The 23,652-nt window shown below is 40.4% G+C and overlaps 1 protein-coding gene across 5 annotated transcripts in view; it reads left to right on the plus strand.

The window, feature by feature from the left end:
• Window positions 1-23,652, plus strand: part of NYAP2 (neuronal tyrosine-phosphorylated phosphoinositide-3-kinase adaptor 2) — a 149,166-nt gene that overhangs the window by 84,049 nt on the left and 41,465 nt on the right. For all 5 annotated transcript variants that reach the window (XR_011326153.1, XR_011326154.1, XR_011326156.1 and 2 more), the window contains one exon: window positions 6,063-7,160. Coding sequence is in view for 1 of the 5 variants with exons in the window: in XM_069792135.1 (XP_069648236.1) it covers window positions 6,063-7,160 (1,098 nt within the window). In the remaining 4 variants the exon portion in view is untranslated. The remainder of the gene's footprint in view (window positions 1-6,062; window positions 7,161-23,652) is intronic.

Here is a 23,652-nt window from a genome sequence, read left to right on the forward strand (position 1 = left end):
GTAGCACATCAGTATTATTTTATGACACTGTCTTTTAGTCCTTTCATTTTCAGTATAGTTTTGTCCTCTTTAAATGCCCAAATAATTTCCAGTAAGAGCTAATAGATTCGGGAGGAGGAAGAAATATGTACTGCATGAAGTCATTGTACTGAAACCACCTATTGCTTGAAAAGCTGTTTGAATGAATCAGATGGTTCTTTTATTCCTTCCATGTTCTTTGCCTCTTTGCTTTTTCCTACTAGCATCTTTTAGAAAAGGTAACCTACGCAGAAAGGACTTGTGTCCATGAGGACAATGCTATTTTGAAAGCCAGGGTTTTTTTGTGACAGAGATACGTTCTCTGATGTTACTTCAACCTAGTGATGATGTTTCTATAGTCATTTGCTAAGATGCATCTTTGTGGGTATATTTTATGGCTGTTCACAGTGTAGGAACATTTGTCTTCAAAAATTCCTTCGAGAAGAAAAAATGCATGTTCAACACTGCATGTCTCCAACAGATACATTTAAATTTGCTTTTGTTTTCTACTGTTGCTTTCCAATGATGGGAACCACTGTGCAAGGATTGACATAAACAAATGAATTAAAATAAAAACCTCGTGTAAAATACCTTAGAGCCTAAACTGGCAAAAGATAGATGCTGAAAAGTGTCATTAAGGGGTAAAATGGCAGGTGAGGCTCTGTGGCCTGTGACAAAAAGATGAATTAAACTCAGGTCTCCTGAGTGCTGATCTTTTGCACAGTTCAGAGGACTGTGCCTTTTTAAATTCAGTTTCACTAAGAATATTCAAACTTCATCTACAGAGATAATGAAATCCAACCCAATATAAGCACTGGTGCACAAATGCACTTAAGATCATGTGCAACTTTGAACAAGCAGTTCATTTCATTAAAGCCAGTGGGGTTACTCATAGTCTTGAACTTACACATATATATATATATATATATATGGGTTCTGTGCTACCCTAGAGCTGGTTTTTCTCTGTTGAATTATGTGATGTAAATCAGAATCTGTGCATCTTTGATTCAGTATCCAGCACGTCCAGGGTTTAATTAAAGAAATTCTATTTCCTTTCACTCCTGGAGGCTCTTTTTGATAGAAGTACCCCTCAAAATACAGCAAGATTAATTGCTTCTGCATTTAAAGTGCATTTTTAAGAATTTTAAAAATTCTTAGGCCCCAAATCATTCCTTCATTTAGAAATAAATTGAATGCTATAGCCTCTTGTAGAAATTGAAAGGGAGGAATTTTCCTGTTAACTGTATTTTTATTCTGTTTGTTACAGTGAACAGCACAATAAATTGGCTTGGTCTCTGAAATGCAGAAGCTGGTAAACATCAAAAGGACAATAGAAAATGTCAAAATTCATTTTAGTTCTTAGATGTTTTTACTCATTCCTTATACAGTGAGCAAATAATAAAAAACAATCTGATAACACATTTTCATATTTCAGTCTCTCCTTAAAGAGTAGAAAAATACTTCAGAGGGATAAGATGACCAGAAGCATTCTCTATTTCCAAAATTAACTATGAAAGGCAGATTATCTGGGCATGTCTGAAAGCTATGCATAACCTTTGCACTACAAATATCTCATTTCAAAAATGTCATATTCTGCTTATTCAGTAGGGCTTCCGAAAGGCTATTTTAAGTACCGTGCTTCTTGCTTTTAGAACTTATTACAGCCTGCATGTTTGTTTCACTTGCAGTTAGAGCTAGATAATTGCTTGGTAGTGGGATGCTATTAAACACAGAGAGTTCCTGCCCAAGCAGCAACTCCATGAAGTTCAGTTTTGTTTACAAGGATCATCGTGCCTCCAGTTTATCAACTGTGGTAGTTTGGGCAGTTCTGGTGCAAAAAAAGGAGCTGCTAGCACAGCACCCCGAGCTCCCGCAGCTGGGGCAGAGGACCACGTAGCAGCTGCTGAGCTATCTGATTGCCTCTGGTCTGCTTGAACTCCTTGCAGACCTGGCAGTCTATTGCGTTTGTGTGTGTCTGTAATAGAAGCACTAGCAAGAGCTTTGTGGTGCACTTTGGTGTGGCTGTTTAAGGGAACTTGTACCTGGCAGGGAGAGAAATAGTCCTCACTTTCATTTCTTTCATTTAGCTTTGGATCTGGCCCCACGTGCTCTGACGTAAAAGTGGCAGAGTCTCAAGGCAAGTTGCTGACGACAGTTGCACCAAGGACATAGTAATCCATGTTGAAAAGCATTTAATTACTCCATGTTTAGAGCAGACAACACGGCAGTATGTGTACCACCAATATGTCAGCATGGTTTACTTTTCATAGGAGTTTATGTTCCCAGCAGGAACTGAATGCTTTTTCCGCCTGATAAATGTCAAGTACTTAAAGCAATCTTGCCCGTTCCTCTCTGGAGATTGCCAAATAATCTCCTTTCATTGGCTATGGGATCATGCCAGGACTTCTGCATTCATGCACATTTATCCCTGCCAAATGTTGGTAACACAGGAACTGTACAAATACTCTCTGCTTCTTTCATTAGCTTTGCACAGCTCTGGTTGCGGGATTCCTGGGTTTTTTTTCTCTGTTATTCTGGGCTGGAGCAGTAGTTCATGATCCATATTCCATTATCGGGTGTGCTGTAGAGTTCAGCCCTTGCTATGGAGCTGTTTCAGAGTAGAAACCTTTGTTAAATAAACATAAGCATCTTGAACCATAGCCTTCTTAAAGCTAATTCAGTTTGCCTCCTGGATGCCCCACTACAGCTGAGGGGAGTTCCCAGTAGGTGTTGAGCAGTTCCTCTGTTCCCAGGCACAATTAAAAGATTCCTTTGCTATTTACCCTATCCATTTACCTGTGTATTTTCTCTAGGAAGTCTTATAGCACCAAATGTTCCTGTTCCGAGTAGCATATAGGAGGTACCTCTTTATCTTTATAAGGCTTATAAAATATTTAAAGCATTTAGTTTTAAATTTTAGTTTGAAAAGTCTAGTTTGTCAAGGAGGGAAAAAGATCTCAGTAACATACCACCTCCTGGAAATAGATACTTTAATAAACTAAACTGTGGTGTAGGAAAAAATGCTATTAATAGAAAATGGAATGTAAATCCTTCAGCTTGTCATGTTTTACCCTGTGTATCATACAGCAAGACTGGGTCATTTGACCTTTTTGTTGATAATGTCACCAAGATATTTTAAGCTAATGCTACATATCATGCAAAGGCAGATGAGAATGCTGTGTGTGTCACTGCGGTACTTAATTTCAAGCCATGCAGAAATACTTTACAAGAATAGATGGCAGAATGTCAATCATTCTTTCCATGACATTTCTCATTTCCTTGTCTGTACTGTAATAACTTGTGAATGTTGTATATGCAAACCCTAACACCTAAGGAAAGGTTTAGACCATGTGGCAGAACCTCATCAGTTGGATAAAAACTGTGAAAATGGAAGGAGGAAAGAGGCAAAATAGGCTATTTCTAGCAATTTGTTTGAAAACATGGTACTCTTAACCACTTTTAGCTATTTTTAGGTAAAAATATCAGTTAACACTAGCCTTGAATGACCTGCAGCACAAGAGCATCTTTTGATTACTTTGTCCGTCATTAACATTTCTCCAGATAAACAGATGGAACAGTGGGGATATGGCTATGAGACAGAGCACGTTCTCAGTGTGACACCCATGGCACAGGAGATGTAGAAGACAGCACAGGGAACAGGGGTCTGAAGAAGGCAGAGGAGTGGGAAACGTTTGTATCTCAGGTATCCATTAAGGATGGTATCATGATGCACAGGGAACTGAAGACTGTGAGAAGCCTCTGTATACAAAATACACAATTCACAAATGCAGCAAAGTCTGTAATCTTTTAGCCAGTCTAAAGTAGAGTTCAGGTCCTGGGCAACATGCTCAGAAATTATCAGGCAGTTTGTGCCAGTCTCATTGACTGTCTCTTCATTTTAATGATACCAATCTGAAGAAGATTGCTTTTGCCAGGTTTGTTGTACATCAGATTAACAAAGCTGTGGAAAGAGGATTGAGATCAAGTTTATGTCAGTAGAATGTATATACAAATAACAGACTAAACAGAAAGGAAATAGTGATTTAGCTGGAAGCATGGCAAGAAAAATCTGCTAGTATTGTCAAATACATCAGGAGTAATAATTTCTGCAAAGCCCAAATGATTCTGGTAGCCTACATCTCATTCCCTAAAGTCTGTGCTAATACATTCACGAAAATTAATTTGGGTTAATTAAAAAGGCAAATTTAAAGTGCATTAGGATATATCCACATAGTAAAAAACTATCAAGTTACCAAATACTCTTATCTGTGGTAGCTTTTGCATGTCCCTAGCCTGCTGCAAAGTAGAACACATTAATTGGAACCATCATGAAAGCATAATATCATTTTTTGAGTTTGTTTTGTTTTGTTTTGTTTTGTTTAAATTCTGGCAAGATTTCTTTTCCTTTTTGCTTTGTTGTACCTTAGTTATACATTAAGCTTAAACAAATGCTGTTGACAAAGAGTGGCCTCGTTACTTCATATATGCTGCACATGCCTATGTTCACAGCTCCTTATTCCTAAACAAAACTGGAATCTTGTTTAACATCTGCCTTTATTGGTATGCCTTGTAAGAATTGAAGAGAAGTTATTTAACAGACCAAAGCAGAAATGTGACAAAGTGATAACACTATGTTTGAATCCACCTCTGATACTGACCAAATCACGTTAGTAAGATGCTGTAATGCAGGCATCTTCCAGCCCTGAGCTAGTGTCCTCACAGACTGTCAAATACTGTCTTTCAGCTGGCAGAGCCGTGCCTCGCTGCTGGCTTTAGTAATACATTTGAGGCTGTTTCTAAAAGACGGTTTTTAACTCCATGAGCACTGCCTGCTTGGTTTAACATTAGAAATTTGCTGGCTGTTTTCTGATGGGTCAGCAGAAGGTGTCTGGAAATTTCTGAGCACTGAGTTTACAGTGGCAGATCTTTAGCGGTGAATTGCAAGGAGCAGCAAAGTTTGGTAAGACAGGAAAGCTGCCATTCTAAACTGCCCTGTAGTTCAGGTTTTCTTCTAAATTGGGAAACTCACCAATGAGGTGTCAAGGCTTTCAATGCAAGAACTATTTACCCTATAGGAATATAAATTAGGTTTAGCGTATGTGGTAAATTTTGTTTCTGAATAAGTTTATTGAGTCTGCTTAGGATAAAACCTGGCTTCATGCAAACATATAATGAGGTGTTTTATTAACTCCAACATTTAATGAGATGTTTTATTAACTATTTATGCACAGTGAACAAAATGCAATTTCCATGAGTTTCTTTATTGTTTAATTCATAAAGAATAATATCTAAGAAACCCTTGGCCTCTCATTTCAAATGAATTTTATTATAATGTTTTGATTTATAACTTCAAAGACAAAATAGTCTATTGTTTGGGAAGGATCTGAATCTGTGAGATACTTTGTTCCCCATTGCCTTCACTGACGTCATGTTAATTCATAGGAGAGAGTCCACATAAACAATTAGGATTATCCCAACAGCAAATTTTACAGTATTTGTATGTGAGTGTTTTCTTTCTCAATCAATGCTGAGAGAATTGTTGTGCTTTATGCAAAAAGTTACTATAAATAAAAAGGTAACTCTGCACACAGTGATGAATCAAGACATCACTGTCATTCCAGTATGAATGTCCAGGATCTTAACTGTTCTCTTGCAGCCATAAGGAGTTCATTTGGATACTTAGTTTTATGTCTTTGGCAACTCTTTGGGTCTTTAAAATCCCACAGAAATATTTGAAAAGCATAATATTTAAAAATGGAAAGTCCCCTGTCCAAAGAGTTTGGGAGAGAACAGATGTCTTGGAGGAAGGGAAGTGCTCACCAGCTACTTAATACTGGAGTGTCAGAGCATTCTGGGGGAAGATTAGGAGTGTTTTGAATAGGGTGTTATTTTTATAGTGTTCTACTGATGTAATACTAGAGAAAACCAGAAATGGGCTGGTCCCAGGAAATCCATTCCAGAATTATGACACTGTAACAGAGATCCTATGGTTGACACAGTGTGTTACATACTTCTGATGAATTTATATTTTATTCTGTTTTCAGTGTCAGCCAAACCAAGACCTCACAGTGATGAATACACAAAGAAGATTCCACCTCCTAAGCCGAAACGAAATCCAAACACTCAGCTAAGCACATCTTTTGATGAAACGTATATCAAAAAGCATGGCCCTATGAAGACAACACTCACTAGGGATGCCTCTTTATCGCAGGTCAGCAGTCCCGCCCTAGACACAGAGGAGGAAGAGCCTGTTTATATTGAGATGGTTGGCAATATTCTCAGAGACTTCAAAAAAGACGAGGATGACCAAAGTGAAGCAGTCTATGAGGAGATGAAATACCCTATATTTGATGATGTAGGCCAAGAATCAAAATGTCAATGTGAATATGACCATCACACTTGTTCTTCTCAGTGTGCTACTCCCACAGTGCCTGACCTAGATTTCACCAAGTCTTCAGTGCCATCTACTCCCAAGGGCTTGCTTTGTGATATACCCCCACCATTTCCAAATCTGCTTTCTCACAGACCTCCACTGCTGGTGTTCCCACCAGCACCAGTGCAGTGTTCCCCGAATTCTGACGAGTCTCCTCTAACTCCACTAGAGGTCACAAAGCTTCCTGTTTTAGAAAATGTGTCTTACATCAAACAACAAGCTGGAGCTTCTCCATCTTCACTGCCACCTCACACATCAGGCCATCAAAAACTGGAGAAAGACCAGACAGTATCTCACGGAACTAGCACCCCTGGGCACACTTCCTCACCTCCTCATCCATCTACCCTATACAGAACACAGTCTCCACATGGTTATCCTAAAAGTCACTCTGCCTCACCTTCTCCTGTCAGTATGGGTAGGTCTCTTACTCCCTTAAGCCTCAAAAGACCTCCACCTTATGACTCTGTACATTCAGGAAGTCTCTCAAGAAGCTCTCCATCAGTGCCTCATTCTACAGCCAGAAACACGTTGCAAGAAGGAGGAAAGATGGTAAATGCCTCAGTCAGTACCTACGGGTCATCATCTCAGAGTGGTTCCCGTTCTCGGACACCCACCAGTCCTCTGGAGGAACTAACCAGCCTCTTTACCTCAGGACGAAGTCTCCTGAGGAAGTCCTCCAGTGGCAGAAGATCTAAGGAACCTGCAGAAAGTAAGTTCTTGATGTAATTTTTCCTCATTCTTCCTTGTATAATTGTATCTTTCACTATATTTTACTAAATCAAATGCTTGCAAAAATCAAATACCTCAGAAGTCTGAATTCCTTATATAAGTTTATTGTAACAGGAAGAAAAGTGATTGTTGTTAAAATTGCTTTAGTCTTCATATTGTATTTTTAAGATTTTTAAGTATGCATACTGCACTACAGAAGTACAATTCATGGCTTGGTCTTGCAGAAGGAGTCAGCATTTATTAACTTTTCCACAGTTCCCAACATGTGTGTTGGGATCTTCCCACTATGTCACATCCTTCCATTCTTGGTGGATGCTAAGACATAGCAAGATAACCAAACAGTAGTTCTTTTTGCCAAAGATCCATTGATCGCCCTTAACTTGGCCTGTGATCACGGTGTGTATGATGGCAACAAGAGGTACCAGCTTAAACCATTCCTCTCCTTCCCACTGCCTCCTTCCATACTGTGCCACAGAGTATCTCTTTCAGCTGTGCTAGTGTGACTGGTTGGGAGGCCGTACTGTGGATTGATCTGAAAAGCAACATGACCTATAACGCATTACCCCCATACAGAGAAAAGCATGGGAGGAAGTTGTGCAGGAAAACCTTAAGCCAATATTGACTTTTCATATGCTGTATCATAAGATTGTTGTCCCACATGCCTTCAGGTTTACACAATGTACACCTATTTCTGAGCTAATTAAATATGGAGACCCCTAATGAAATCAGCAGGAGCCACAGGTGTGAGTGAAAGCAGAACCTGGCACCAGTATTTCTGTTTCAAAAACGTTCCGTTCAGTGGTGCCAAAGACAACGTCTTGTAGTGGACGGTAGCCCCAACACCTTTTGTCAGAGTGCAAAGCAGGCTCAATACGCTTTCTCCTACAACTTCAGTAAAATCAGTTTATGACTTTGAATTCTTGACACCTCTGGAATGGAAGAGCTCTCTTTGGAGAACGGCTGATCTTCTGTCTGTGTAAGTGCTACGTTATACCTGTTTGGCAGCTGTAACATGTTAATACGATGTGGTAAGCTACGCTGGTTTATACCTGATAAAGGAAGGTGTTCTGGTTTCCAGGCTACCGTATCACTACAGAATAGAAATGAATTCTGCACTGCCTTTCTGGTTGTGTTTGTGCTGCTCTGTTACATTACTCATCACAGTGTGTCACATCACTTTGGGGCACACTCAGGGGGCTCACAAGAACACCCCCTCTGGGTTTTCATGCGCAGAGGTTGCCTGCCTCACAGCTCTGCAGCTGAGTGAGTACATGCAAACATGTAAGTATGGAGAAGCTTGGCGGCAATGGTTTAGGTTGGCATACAAAGCATTCCTCCTGATTCATGGACTCCACTGCCCCAACCTCAGCAGTTTTATTCTTATTTATCTCTTTGCAAAGCAGGAATAATGATTCTGAAATCAGAAGGTGGAGGTGAGAATGGAGTTAGCAGGATACTGAGAATACAAGTTGGTGCAGCAGTTTGCTTAATTTGGCTTTATTATTTTTGTGGCCTGCAATCATAAATACTGCTTTGTGAAAGTCTTAGCTCCATAATTCAGTAGGGTTTTGCTAAGTGATTACAGTAATAAAAATACAATAATGCCGTATTTGTGTGTTGGATGGAAGCAAATTTGTACCTAAAAAGCAAGGTGATTCTTGTAATTGGGAACAATTATGAGGGATATGATGTGGCATTTATAAATAATTGCAGTGAAGTGGTAAGGAGATTTTGGCAAAGTGCAGACAATATTGAACATTATTAAGCATGCTTCTTATTCATAGGTGAGCAGAAATCCCCTGCAAACCCCATGCTGCACCAGATCTACCTGGTGAGCTTCATAAATTGGACGGTTTTATCCTCACCGATGTAGGCAGAAGTACCAGGTTTGGAACCTATAGAAATTCCTGCAGCAAATGTGGCAAGTCCTGGGAAATTTCAGCGAATCTGTGCTGCTGCTTCATACCTACCTGCAGAAAGCTATTCTCTATATTCCACTTGACTGAAATTGAATGCAGACCTTTGAAGGAACTTTTCACTGATAAAATTAAATCTTGCCCTGCAGATCTGTACCAAGAATAGCTTACTTCTCAGCCTCTCAAGGAGCATTCTGCTTGCTCCTTAGGTAGTAGAAATGTGCTCCTTATTGGTCACAAATGGTAAGACAAGAGAGATACAAAATAGAAACTGTGTTCATCTACTTTAAGGACAAAACATTCATGTTATAAATAGATACCAGTGGTGAAAAGGCTCTGGAGTGCAGCTGTGTTGAGTAAATGAACAGACTGCCCATCTAATCCGATTGTAATTTGTCTGGTATTTACAGTATGACTTAATCCTGTGGGATTACTGCACTGGGCAAGAACCAGGTTTGTGCTCAGATATTACAGAGGAACACATACAGGTCTAGCATTTTGTGTCTTGCAATTCCAAATTAAAATGATCCACCATAAAGAATCTAAGTTGTGGGATTTGAACGTAGAATCTGACCAGGCTGTCACATTTACATGCTGTCATTATACATAGTGATAGATAGTGTAGACTGGACTAATCATATGATCTGTTAAAGAAATCTTGCTCCTGCAAATCACACTGGAAGCCTAAGGCACTCATACAGTTCTAGATTTTTTTTTTTTTTTTTAAACCTATGGGAGAACAAATGCATGGCATAGGACTAACTGGGACTGCCATGGTTTTATAGTTGTCCCTTCAGTGTAATTTGCTGTCAGCATACGGAAAGATTTCCACAATCTAGAGGATAATAAACACACACACAAAAGAAGTTATACTACTCTTACGAAATCATGCTAGGAAACTAAGAATATTTGCTTCTAAAATATAAAATTATTCTGAGCGCATCTCAAGCAACTTTCTCATTGAATCCTCCAAGGCTCAGCCCTCTGACTTGTCTGAAGCTCTCACTGCCATATGCTAGTCAAAAAAAAAGCACAATACTAGATTTTATATTCAGCTGAGTGTATTTGGAAAATATTGCAGCAGTTACAGAGAAAATTCTCTCTCATCTTTATTGTTGTTACTGCAACTGACTTTGTGGAAATTTGGCATCTGAGTCCAAACTCAGAATGTATTTGCTGGCTTTTAATTTGTGGCATTTTTGAGTGGGTTTCTTTTTGAGAAGGACTGCACAAACCTTATTTCCAGTCAACACCTTTAATATACAAACAAAGCTGCCCTTGTAGCCTTTCTGTTTTATTTTCTTTACTCTTCTGCCATTTTTCCTTTTTTTATCCCCCTCCATTTTTTTTTTGTAGAGTTCACTGGAATTGCATTAGTAGGATAAATCAGTGATACTAAGGAGACTGTAACCTCAGGGCCACGTTTCTGAGGATGTGAGCTTCTGTTGAAGCCGCAGACATGTTGCTGAATGCACTCAGCATCCACCGGCTGCAGCTGTGATGTGCGTATCTGGATTTTATAAGCAGCTCACTTATTGTGCTGTGTTCTTCTAAAAATCCTCTTGTGTGCTGTTAGCATCTTAAATATGCATTACAGCACATTTATGAAGGTGGGGAGAAAAGAACAAAGAAAAATAAATTGTAAAGCCAAATCAGAAATGAAAAAATTGGTGGAAGATAATCACAAAGAAAGGCAGAAAGATGGAGAGAACCCCTATGGAAAACTGAAGAAAGATGTAGAGCATGAAAAATGTGAAAGAGTGGAAAAGATAGGTATTATTAATTGTCATTGACTGTTCTTTAACCCTTCCTGCTTTTGTGTGGGATAACATGGTAGTGTGCCCTAACAGTTGGCAGACCCCTGTGAAGTATAACATCAGTCCTCAGAGGTTAGGGGGAAACTATTTAAAGGGTACCAACACTGCCTGGTGTCCTTGGGCTGCTGCAGTGTGTCCTTTTCTAATACAGTTGGAAGGTGTTTAAGTATGACCGCTCAATCCAGCTGTGTTGAATGACACAGTCCCCTTGCTTTTAGCACATGCATTGAGTGTCTGTGTTACCTGTGTCCTTCAGTAAAGAGAGAATTATGGAGGGAGAGAGGAAGGGAATGGTCTTCAGATTTTCTGGAGCTATCTTTGCTGCCTCTGTCTTTCTGCACCATAGAAACATACTATACTCTGTGAAAATATAGAACTGAAGTCATGTGCCTATAGGCATACCCACATCCTAAAAAGCAAACCAGAGAAGCTGCTAGTGTGCATCTGAACTGCACTCACTTCAAGGCATTTTTTCTGGGTGAAATTGTCCTGTAAAGCCTTGCCAGGACCAGTCCTTTCTGTTTGTGTATTGGTTGTTGTGTATTTGTTAAGGCTTCAGTTTCCTTATGATTTCCTGGGAACTTCGCACCTGTTTTGAGAAAGTATTGCAAATATTCATCCTAATGAACTGCACAAGATAACAGTTACCTCTGCTGTATGCCCCGACTCTGTGCATGAGGTGTGAGATCAGGACACACGATGCACAGCAGCTCATTGCTCTTTTCTGTAGCTGCTCTGTAGGGCTTAGTAGCTGCTTTGGCTTTTGCCTACAGAGAGTTTCACTCTTCAGCTTCTAGTCACATATAGGGAGAAAATTTGTGAACGTACTACTTTGAAAATTCAGTTAAAGTGATTGAAAATTGGGGTAATTATTAACATTTCCTGTTCCTGGCTGGTGTCCACCGCATTAGGAATCTAAGTCATTTTATTATAAGCTATCAAATAGGGGAGGGGATGGGTGCAGAAGAGCAGAAGTGGCTCAACTTGTTAAAAAGGAGCTCATGCTGATTTCAGACAGCTGAGACCCTCCCACAAAGAAATCGTGGAGTTAGAATGGAAATTTTTACCGTTTTTTTGTTTTGTTTGGTTTGGTTTTGGTTTTGGTTTTGGTTTTTTTTTATGTTGGTGCCTTCCAGGGAGCTAGGAAAGCAGATTTGGATTCCCTGTTAGATAGAACAGTACGTTAGAAAAGAGAATTTGGGAAATGAGTCAAGTGAAAATTCACCCCACATGGGTCTTGTTGTTTAACCCCCACCTCTGCATTGAATGCAGGCTGAGAGCTATAGACAGGGTAGGATTTCAGCTTATGTATTTCTAATGGAGTTAGGATCAAAAATGCTTGCCTAAGGAGGGTGAACTTGGTATACCATTGAACTGTGCATGCCCTCTCATTTGGATACTTCCTTAGCCTCTGGTATTCTGAAGAAGAGCTTACCTGCAGGACTAGGCTGGCCATGAAAAGTATTATAGCTGCTGCACTACATACCGTTGCTCAACAACTGCATAGCTGAGAATCAGTATCAGAGACTGAAATTTGGAAGCCTACTTAATTTCTAACATCTAGGTTAATATATTTTTGGTTGTTTTCTATAAAGGAATGTCAGCCTAATTCTCCAGCCCTTTTCTGCATTGTAGCAATTGATTGCATGCAGTATGAATGCTACGTTCAGTCTAATGAGATAACTACAGCTGTACGGAAATAATACTGCATAACTGAAGTTACTCCCGAACCTTTGAGCCAGAGGTGGATTGGCTTCTCCGTCACAGGTGAAGCAGCTGTTTCACTAGAAGTTAGCTTTTCTAGTCTGATGACCCATGATATGTATGAAATTAGATGAGGTGATCACAGCAGTCATGTCTCATTTGACAGTCCTGAAAGTAGATCTGAAAGAAAAGACTTAGAGGAGGGAGCAGGGGGAAGTGCCAGAGGAAAAAGAATAGAGGGTAAAAGAACACCAGCTTTGGAGAGAATGACACTCATTCACCACTGGAAGGATGTGGTCTTACCACAGTTAACTGCATTTAGTTAAAGCCTGAAGAGGGGTCTGTCCTTGCCCGTCAATTACTATCTATCAAGATATAAGCAAGCTAAGGACTTGCAGCATCAGAAGTACTTTCTTCAAGTGCTCGCTTGTGAGTGCACATTCAGGGCAAGAGCTGTGGATACCCACACGCACAAAGGTCATGAGCTGTCTGGTCTGCTGGTGTCAGTTAGGTCTCTCAAACTCTGCCCTTCACTAAGGGACATGCCTGTTGGGGTGAGTGTGCGATGTTGTGAGACAGAACTGAAAATGACTGAAGTGTGAACATGGGGATGACCAGATGTGGTCACCATCCTTCAGGAACCAAGTTTTTGGGAAAAAACAAGATTCATTTTGCAGTTGATTGGTCTTGAGTGCTGCTTCAGCCATACCTGTTGTCCCTCACCAGTAATCCTTAGATCCCCTAGCAAAAAGAGGTGAGCACTGGACTAAATATTTTGATCCAGACCAGCTAGCCTGGCCAGCTGGAGGCTCTTACTTGTTGAAGCTGATGTGTGTTCCCCAATTAACAATCACAGGAAATAATTGGAAAGACAAATCATAATGTGACAGTAAGGTCACTCAGCTAAGCACGTGAAAGGCAGGAAACCAACGTTTCACTTAGGTTTACTCTTAAGTGGGAAAGAGGGAGCTGAGAAGCAAAGGTACAAAGAAGAAAGGTGTGAAAGGATGCACGGCAGCTCAGTGGCAACTTGCACGTCCCTGGGTGCTAATCCCCTGCTGTAGCTATGCCATCGCTGCCCCGTTTTGCATTGCATGCCACTAATTCAGTTCTTTCTTGGCGCCAAGAATAATACCAGGTTTGAGAACTTATTTTGAATGGATAAATCTGTGGGTATCCATTCCTTGATTGAAATGCATGCTATGTCGTTTGTTGTCTTGCTGCTTTCACACAAAAGGGAGTATGTCTATTTTAAGGGCATTTAGTTGTTCAGGTCATTAATGGGTGGGATGCCCCCTCCATTTTTAAGATGAAGGAATGTCTTTGTTACATGCAGTTATTAAAATAGAAAACACACGTTTTGAGATGATAATGCGATGGTTTTGCTAATTGGTACCATGACATTGTCTCCTCTTCTAATTCAGCAATTTAGGCTCATCAGAAAATCAGGTCCTCCTGGGATTGTGACAGTATACAGAAGCATTCAAGAAGACATAATTTCATAAATAATTGCTCAGGTTTTTCTGGAAACAGCTGCTGTTTCTGATTGATGTATACGGATTTATTTATTCCTTCTGTTTATATTACTTGACTGCATGACAGACTTTCTGGTTAGCAATTTAATCGACATTTCCTTTTTATGAAGAAGAAATTAACTTGTAGAGGGGTAAAAAAGAAAAATTAATAGAGATAAAGCTATTCTCTTTTTGTTAGATTTCAAGTAAAAGGCGGTTTCAGGTAAAGGACTGAAAAAGACATTTTCTCTTTAGGTTTAATGTACAGGAAGATGTGAGTTGTCTGAAAGTTGTTAAAAATGAAGGGGAAAAAAATGCCTTAAATTCACTTACCGGCACCTACTGCACTGTGTTGTGAATAAGCAAAGTAACACATGCTGCACTTAAGGCCGTGGATAATGATAATAGGTTCTGAGTTTTAAGTGCCATTGATTTCCCCCCCCCTCCTCCCCCTCCTTACCACCACCACCACCACTTAACAGAGCTTTCTAAGCCAGAGGAATATCTTGACCTTTAGGCCAAATCCTCAGCACTTATAAATCACCGCTTCTTATTTGAAATCAGGAGAGCTACTCCAGTTTACACCATCTGTGTCTCTGGCTTCAAGAAAATAAATGTGTCCTTTGTGACTAGAACAGCTTGTATTCAAAATGGTGTAGTCATACAGCAGGATGGTGAATCAGAGAGTTTATTGTCTTTTTGTTTCAAACAGGACCACACAATTTATGACTATGTATGGGTGCTTAGTAATGATGGTAAGAAATGCTTAATCTGGTGATGTTTTCCATAAGCATATTTTACCTTCAATGAAACTGCTAAATACAATTTCTTAAAATTCCTTACTGTGTTTTTTAGGGGGTATCGGGGTCCTCCTTTTGTGAAAGAACTAAGGAGAAAAAAAAAAGAGGATAGGAATCGAACTACTTTGATTTAAAGGAATGGTGCAGTTTTATTTACATAGCCTCTACTTGGGAAGTTGGCGCAGCCGCATTGAATGAAGCCGGCCAGGCTGGCAGTGCCAGAGGTTTCAGAGGGTGGCAGCTGTGGCACCCGGCCTGGGTGGCCATCCCAGCCCCGTGCTCTCATTGCAGTCCTCCTACCTGGGGCTTCTGGATTTGATAGGGAGCCATGCTTTACTTCTCTCTGCTAGAACAGTGAATGGTTGTATTGAACATAGACATGTTTGAACTTTATACCCTAACAGAGCTGTTAGGGGATTGTCTGATTATCTCTAACCTGGTGTCAGTTGGAGATAATTTATTTGAAAATAATATGGAGCCTCTTGCTGGAGGAAATGTCTGGTGTCAGCTTTGTTTTATAGCTGTAAGGACGTAGACTTCTGTAGAGTATCTTACTAAAATCGTATCATGTTGCAGCAATTGGAGAGTGAGCAGTTTTAAGCAGAAATTGCAGTTCAGATGTGAAAAAGATGCCTGTGCATGTTAACTTTATGAAAGGGAGAAAGCAAGTTCATGAGAGTGTAGATCAAACCAGTGGCTGGGGACTGTAGTGCATCTTCTGGTGGGTTGGCTTGGCTGGCTGGCCGAAGCGATGACTTTCAGGGCAGGACCAGCTGGTGCTCCTGCTTTTGGCGTTGGCAGTACAGGGCTCCTTTTTCAAGGCAGCTGCTAGATCTTTCAGAACTTGTCTTTATAACCAAGCACAGGACCCCAAATTGCATTTTTTCTAAGTTAAGAATCAGATTTTCTTTGCATTAGGATTCAGATACATTTTTGTTTGTTAAATCCTAAAACTAAAACTAGAGACTGTTAGTAGGAAGGCCTACATTTATTGTGTTTGTTTTTAAGAAGCATGATGTTCATAAAGCATTTTGAACCAGATTTGACATGTTCCACAGTAGGTATAGAGAGATAGCACTTAAGTCTGTTTGCCTAAACCAAATCACAAGGAAGGAGATCACAGTGTCGTTTAGCAAAAATAACCAAAGTCCGCCAGAGCACACCACCACCAACAACCCAAGGACTGTGAGCATTAGGAAGGTGAAATGCTGTGCAAATTTCAAAGAAAGCAGAACATAACAGTTCCCCCAAAATTTATTGTGAGCAAAAAAAATAGTTTTGCAAACAAAAATCTGCTTTTTTTCCAGAAACTGGAATATCTACATAGCCAGAGTCACATAGCCAGAGGAGCTGCTCGAGATCATTGTTAAATGAAAGTCTTTTGCATGCCAGCTTATGATCTGAAACCTGGTTTCATGATCTCTTGAGCTGCTGTCATTGCATCTTTACAAGAGATGGACTTTAATTAAATGCATTATCTGTATTTACAGTGGCACAGCTCTAGCTGTAGAAGCTATGCAATTTTAAGAGGGGGGAATAAAAGAGAGAACAAGGTTTCTTCCCTCAGTTCTAAAATCATCCAATACCTCTGACTGCTATTTCTCCTCTTGATTTTTCATAAAATGCCTTTACCTTACTGATCTGTGTAACAAAGCCTGACAATTTCTTGGGCTAAATGGTTTATCTATCCATTTTTAAAAAACATACTTTTTCTGGCATGTCTGATTTGATTCCTGGCAGACCGAGTTCAATTCTTAAACCCTGTCTTTAGAGGCCCAATCCAAAGGTCCTTGAAGTATGAGATAAGATATACTTCAGGGGATCCCATTATAAATTATGGCAAGAGGGGTCCTCTCCTTGTCTTAGGCTGCTGTTCCTTGCAAAACCATGCTGCAAACCAATGCACTTAGGTATCCAGAATGTAGCAGGGAGTAATACGAAGACTGAGAAAATTAGCGGATGACTGCATGATATGCTACACATTTGTCTCAGTGTATTATCTAATCTACCCATAATATTCTCATAAAAAGTTTTAGACTCTTAACTGAGAAAAGGTGGATATGCTTCTCCTTACGTTTTCTCTGGACCTTCCAGGGGTCTATCTGTAACAAGAGAAATCATAGAATCATAGAAGCATTTAGGTTGGAAAAGACCTTCAAGATCATCGAGTCCAACCATCAACCATGCCCACTAAACCATGTCCTGAAGTATCCCGTCCACTTCGCTTTTTGAATACCTCCAGGGATGGTGACTCAACCACTTCCCTGGGCAGCCCATTCCAATGCCTGACAACCCTCTCAGTAAAAAAATTTTTCCTAATATCCAACCTAAATCTCCCTTGCCTCAACTTGAGACCATTTCCTCTCGTCCTATCTCCAGCCACCTGACAGAAGAGACCAGCACCCACCTCACTACAACCCCCCTTTCAGGTAGTTGTAGAGAGCAATAAGGTCTCCCCTCAGCCTCCTCTTCTCCGGACTAAACAACTCCAGCTCTCTCAGCTGCTCCTGATAAGACTTGTGCTCCAGGCCCCTCACCAACTTGGTTGCCCTTCTCTGGACACGCTCCAGCACCTCCATGTCTTTCCTGTAGTGAGGGGCCCAAAACTGAACACGGGACTCGAGGTGCGGCCTCACCAGTGCCGAGTACAGGGGGACAATCACCTCCCTGCTCCTGCTGGCCGCACTGATACAAGCCAGGATGCTATTGGCCTTCTTGGCCACCTGGGCATGCTGCTGCCTCACATTTAGCTGCCTGTTGATCAACACCCCCAGGTCTTTTTCTGCCAGGCAGCTTTCCAGCCACTCTTCCCCAAGCCTGTAGCGCTGCATGGGGTTGCTGTGACCCAAGTGCAGGACCCAGCACTTGGCCTTGTTGAACTTCATACGATTGGCCTCAGCCCATCGATCCAGCCTGTCCAGATCCCTCTGTAGAGCCTCCCTACCCTCGAGCAGATCAATCCTGCCTCCCAACTTGGTGTTGTCTGCAACTTGCTGAGGGTGCACTCAATCCCCTCATCCAAATCATCGATAAAGTTATTAAACAGAGCAGGGCCCAACACTGAGCCCTGGCGAACACCACTTGTGACCCGCCGCCAACTGGATTTCACCCCATTCACCACTACGCTCTGGGTTAGAAATAGCTTTATTTGGATTATACACGTAACATTGATTCAAATATTGAACCATGGAATTGTAGGGGTGTACAAACATGCTAGGTATAGATAAGGTGAGAAGCACGGGAACATTGAGGAAATAATTGTCAAGATAATAATGCATATTAAAAAATTAGGTTCATTTACCTTTGGTTTGATATGAAGGTTCGGGTTACTTTTACTCCTCTGAACAGGATTATCCATCCCTAATAATTATTTTTTTGTTAAAACAGTAACATGCAATTAGCATTTTATCTGGCATTTAAGAACGGGTAAGGAGAACTATTGTTCTTGTAACTACTCATCTGAAAAAGAGAAGCTGCGTGTTTAATTTTGCTGGAGATTTTTGTGTGTGACTTAAATTTGTAACTCCAAAAGTACCTTCTTCCAGGAAATCTGTAGCTACTTTACTGCTCAGGCAATGTTTACGTAATTTATATTTAGTTTGTATGCGCTGTAACACATACAGAGACACTTGTGCCAGCCACACTAGCTGCTCTGCGCACTTGTGAAAGCAACAATAGTAACATCTTACAAGCACAGGCATGGGCCGGAGCTGTATAAGGCCATCTGCAATTCTACTTATTTCCTCAGGATCTGAAGTCCGTGCTGTTACGGCTTAATAGCTGCTTAGCTAGCAAGAGTAAAACTAGTTCACACAATGAAACCTCTAATTAGAAAGCGAGTAGGGCCTAAAATGATTGATTCTATTAAAAGGCATAGAAAGACAGAATGACATATGGGTTTCATTCTGTAATCGGGAGAAACCTTGAGTGTTAACTTTCAGAGCAAATAGTGCCTGGGACACTGACCCAGCTAGGCTAGGCACAGAGGCTGCATAGAAAAGCCTGTATGCTTGTGCCTGGCTTTGTAAAACTGAGAGCTAAATTCAGGTAGGGCCAATGTTAAGGCAACATCAGGATTCCCTTTTACTGGTAACGTATTGTGGTAGAAGGAGAGCTGTACAACTGGGACACTTGTTCTAACAATGAAAGGCAAATGTTCTCATTCATTAATGGAGTCAATAAAGAGAAAGGCATTAATGTAAATGTTTTTCATAGAAGTAGTTAAAATACAGACAAAATAGCCAGGAAAGAATTTATTTTCACTCCAACTTTCTAATTGATATTTTTTAATTTGAAAATACAAGAGTGAGGGTTTCTGTCCGCAGTTTTCACAACCAGTATCCATTACTATCTCTGCATTTTTCTGACTAACAACAGATTCTTATCTACTACTGAATCTGGATGAAGGCATACACTTTAGAAGAAATGAAAGTGGTCAAACAATGGAAGAACCCTGCATTCAAACTGCTGATATAGTTCAAAGGCTGTTTTTCAGCAGAAAACTTGACCAAAAAATGTTGACAAGTTTAATATAGTCAGCACTTCTATGAAAGATTGATATTTTTGAAGTGAAGCTTTGAAACTGACAGTCATGAACTTTCTATAAAAACATTTTTTTAAAAGTGTCTGTATATTTTAGCTTTTTTGGCTCATCCTTGCCTTCTGATTTCTTGCCATACTGTGCTAGGCCTTGTGCAGTGCCCATTAAACCATTGTTTCCTCATCCAAATGTAAAGGCTGTATATTTAAGAACCTGAATAACAGAACGAGCGTGCAGTGAAATGAACAGGGTTGGGAAGGAAAGCAATTAAGTAAGAGCAGGCACCATCTTTGAATCGAATGCTAGTAACAGTTGGGCAACATTTTACAGTCACTGATTTCCACAGCTTAATTGAGTCTTTCATCTAACAGTGTTTTCTTTGATCAGTGTTGAGTTTAGGGTGGGGATGGCAGTATATGCTTGTGTTGTGTATGTGTGTCACTAAGTAGTCTAAGGCTAGTGTCAGTGATACCAACAGAGGAAGGCAGGGGAGAGAAGAAAGTTTCACAAGACAACCACGTTCTGACTTTTCAAACTAGTAATCTTCCTCCTTCTCCTCTTAAATCCTATTTGCTGCAAACAGACATAGACCATGCACATACCCATCTACAGCTATGAAATTTATGTGCACACATTTAGTTGTTTGACTGAAAGGTCTGCCTGGATTATCAGCAGGCGATCTGGGTGCACAAACTATGTAAGAGAAATGTTTGCAGCTCATCAGTATCAATTATGCTATACATTCATATGAATCAGCGTAGCTGGCTAGCCCCAAAGTGCTGGAAGGAAAACCCTTGCTCTGTTGAAGTCAATGGCAGAATCCCCTTTGACTTGCTGTACTCAGGTTTTAGCCCAAGAAGGCACTGGGGAACACAGAGGCTTCTGCTGAGGTTCTCCTAAGTGCAAGTCACCAATTCCCAACATCGCCAGCTCTGAAAGGAAAATAAAATAAAAATGTGCAGTGAATATCAGAGAATAAATTGTTCTGCTTAATTACGAAATTGTGACTGATCTGAGGTAAATAGCAAACCTGTTAATAGAGTGCCAAAAGAACATCCTTTCCAAGAATGCTGTTTTGTATAATGCTAAGAGTCCCAGGACATTGCTTTTTATTTGCTTTGTTAATACATCTGTACAATGCATATCTTCAAGATGTAGCCTTTTCAGTCAAAGGATCAGGCTGTGAGGTGATCTGCAGCAGGATAGGCACACTTGAAAGATCAAGTGCAGTATTGGAAGAAATCATTAAGAAATAAGGATGGCCCTCTTGGAAACAGGACGTATTATATTGTCATCACTTCTATAATATATACCAAAATAGAATCATCTTGGATCAAATGGCTCTCCTTGTGTAAGAGTAAAAACAGGTTTTCCTGTATTTCAATCAATCACCAACATACAAGAGGATTTTCCTTCTTACTCTAGGACATCAAACAATGTTAAATGTATGTCTTACCATCCAGATTTTTTAAAACTTCATCTTTTAAGTGACTGATAATGCCAGCTGAAGTTTACTGAAAATGAAGGAATCCTATTCTATTTTATTTTTTTCAGCCAGTTTATAACGCTCATAACTTTCATCAAATATTTTTATTCTAAAGCTTTAGACGATCTTTTGGTATAAATCTATCCCTTCTTTTGTTAGTCTTCAGCTAACTGCAGTGCGGGCTTTTTTCTTTTCCTATCTTGTTTTCCTAGACAGGATTGCCCACTTAGCAGCTTTGGGATAGCCACAGAAAATCAACCGCATGCATTTTTTAAGCAATCCCTCTTTCCCCTCCCTTTGCTGTCTGTAGCAGGCAGAGCTTATCTTTGCAGGTCTGTAGCAGGCAGATGTGATCTCCACTGGATTTCACTGTATAAAACAAAACAAAACAAACCAAACCCTGCACTGCTCACAGAAGCATGTGCTTACTGAACACTGAGAAGTATTTCAACCATGTCTCCTTAAATGTTAGATGGTTTGTGAGAGTCTTTCAGGCTTTCAATTGATTTTGCATGGAACTAGGTCAGAGCTGCTTTTAATTGAACATGCTGGCTGCTGCAACTCTCACTTAACTGTAAAAAAGGAGTATTAAAAATTGATATGCAAAGCAAACTTCTTCTTAATTAGCAAGCAGATGAAGTCAGAATAGACAAACCACCATAGTTAATAAAGATGAGGAAATGGCTTTCACTGGCAGTATAATATACTCCTATTTTTTCAGAAAAATGGCTTAAGCGCTGAGCATTATCCATGTTTCCTGCATGTGGTATTAATAGCCTATTAGTTTGCTTTGGGAGAGGTTGGGATAAATTTACAGCTGTGCAGATCAGACAAACCACCACACATCAAGAAAGCCACTAAAAGGCAGCTCTAATTTTTAAATGTGTAATATAGGTAAATAAAAATCCCTGGTGTGCAGAAACTGTGGGATTCCCTCAGAGGCTTTGTATTGCTCTACATCCGACGTCCGTGGAAGTGGTCAGTGTGTAGCGGATGGGCACATGCTGTTGTCATGCTGGCAGTGTTACGTGGGACACTGGTGGAGCTGTGCCTGGCCTTTCCCCTGGGCAGGACCCCGGGTTAGGCATGGCTCGCTGAGCAGGGCTGCTGCCAGTTCGGCAGCTCTGCCCCCGGTATGAGGGTAGAAACTGAAGCCTGGGACATGTCTCTGGTAGCTCTGATCATCACACACATGTGCTGGCTGCAGTCTAATCCAGCATCTCCACCCCTCCTGATGGCCAGGTGTGCCCTTGGGGATGCTCTGCCCTCCTGCTCCCTCGGCCAGGTCCATGCCCGCCTTGCGGCCGTATGAGGTGAGGTCCAACATGTCGGGGCTGGAGGCGATCGAGAGTTCTCATTCACATCTAAACCCCATCCAAAGTGACTTACTTTACTTTACATCTGCATGCATATGCTGAATCTTAGACCCTGCGAATAGTACCGTTTGCTTCCCACAGTATGCGAGTTCTGCCTAGAGTGATGTATTATTTATTTAGGTTTATAACAAATACACAGGATAAAAGAAAAAAGAGTAAATGAATAATGCATGCATGATTAGTTTATACATTTCAACTCACAGCTGAGAGAGATGGCAGAGAGCAACCCTCATTTTAAGTTCCTTAAGACAGTTGCTTTTCTTTCTTCCCCCCCAAAACCCCAAGCTGTAATAAAGGTTCTGCTGTTTATCACTTAGCATTACACTAAGAAGCCACCAGGACCTGAAATTAATTTGTGCTTAAGAGCAGGGTGGCAGATCAGCCACAGACTATATATTCGAGTGATAGCTTTTCAGGTAAGATGTTTTCCATAGCTGTATTTTTCAGTTTGCTTTGGTCCAAGTTACAGCTGACTAACTCAGTTTGTTTCTCACTTTCTTTAGCATTTACGAGTTTTTCAGTACCACAGCTCACGTGTCAGCCTTGCCTAGTGTGCAGTTTGTACATGTCAATTATTTGTAAAATACGTTCTCTTTAAGAGATTTTAGCCACCATCTTATTCTTGAAATGTAAAAGCCTGAGGTTCAGGTGAATAAATAAGAAAAATGCATATCTTTGAATATTGAAATACAATGACACCTGGAAGTGCATGAAACATTTGAACGCCTTTACGACAGTTCAACCAACTGTATCCATAAATATTTAAAGCAGTGAATTATTTCTTGAAATTTACATTTTTATGTACTATTTTAGCTTACGAATTATTGAACAATAAAGATGCTTTCCATAATAATTTCAGCTTTCAGAATACAGCACTTGACTGTGAAAAGATCTGCCTGTGGCCATCATGTGATTGAGTGAGCTCCCAGCATAACACTGAGCTTCAGTATCTCGTAACTCCAAATTAACGTTTTTAACAGCATGAGGCAACTTAGATCCCATCTGTGTTTCTGCACTTCTCAACTAAAAAAAAATAAAAAAAAACCAGCTGTGCAGCAGCTACTGTTACTTTTCAGCAGAATATATATATGACTGGTTAGAGTTCATGTTTTCAGCATGGGATCAATGTGGATAAAGTGGCCATTTAAATCCTGCTGTAGTTTTATAAAGGGTTACCCTGTTTAAAATATACTGGTTTGATTTTCAGTTGATGATAAGGTCACCACCCCATAGGTAACCATAGCCAGCAGCTATGATTTCTGCCAATGCCGCGTGACTGACTGCAGGAGCGAAAACGTGGAACAATGAACGTGCTTTTC

The sequence above is a fragment of the Haliaeetus albicilla genome, chromosome 9 (assembly GCF_947461875.1).
Source record: "Haliaeetus albicilla chromosome 9, bHalAlb1.1, whole genome shotgun sequence".
Lineage (NCBI taxonomy): Eukaryota > Metazoa > Chordata > Aves > Accipitriformes > Accipitridae > Haliaeetus > Haliaeetus albicilla.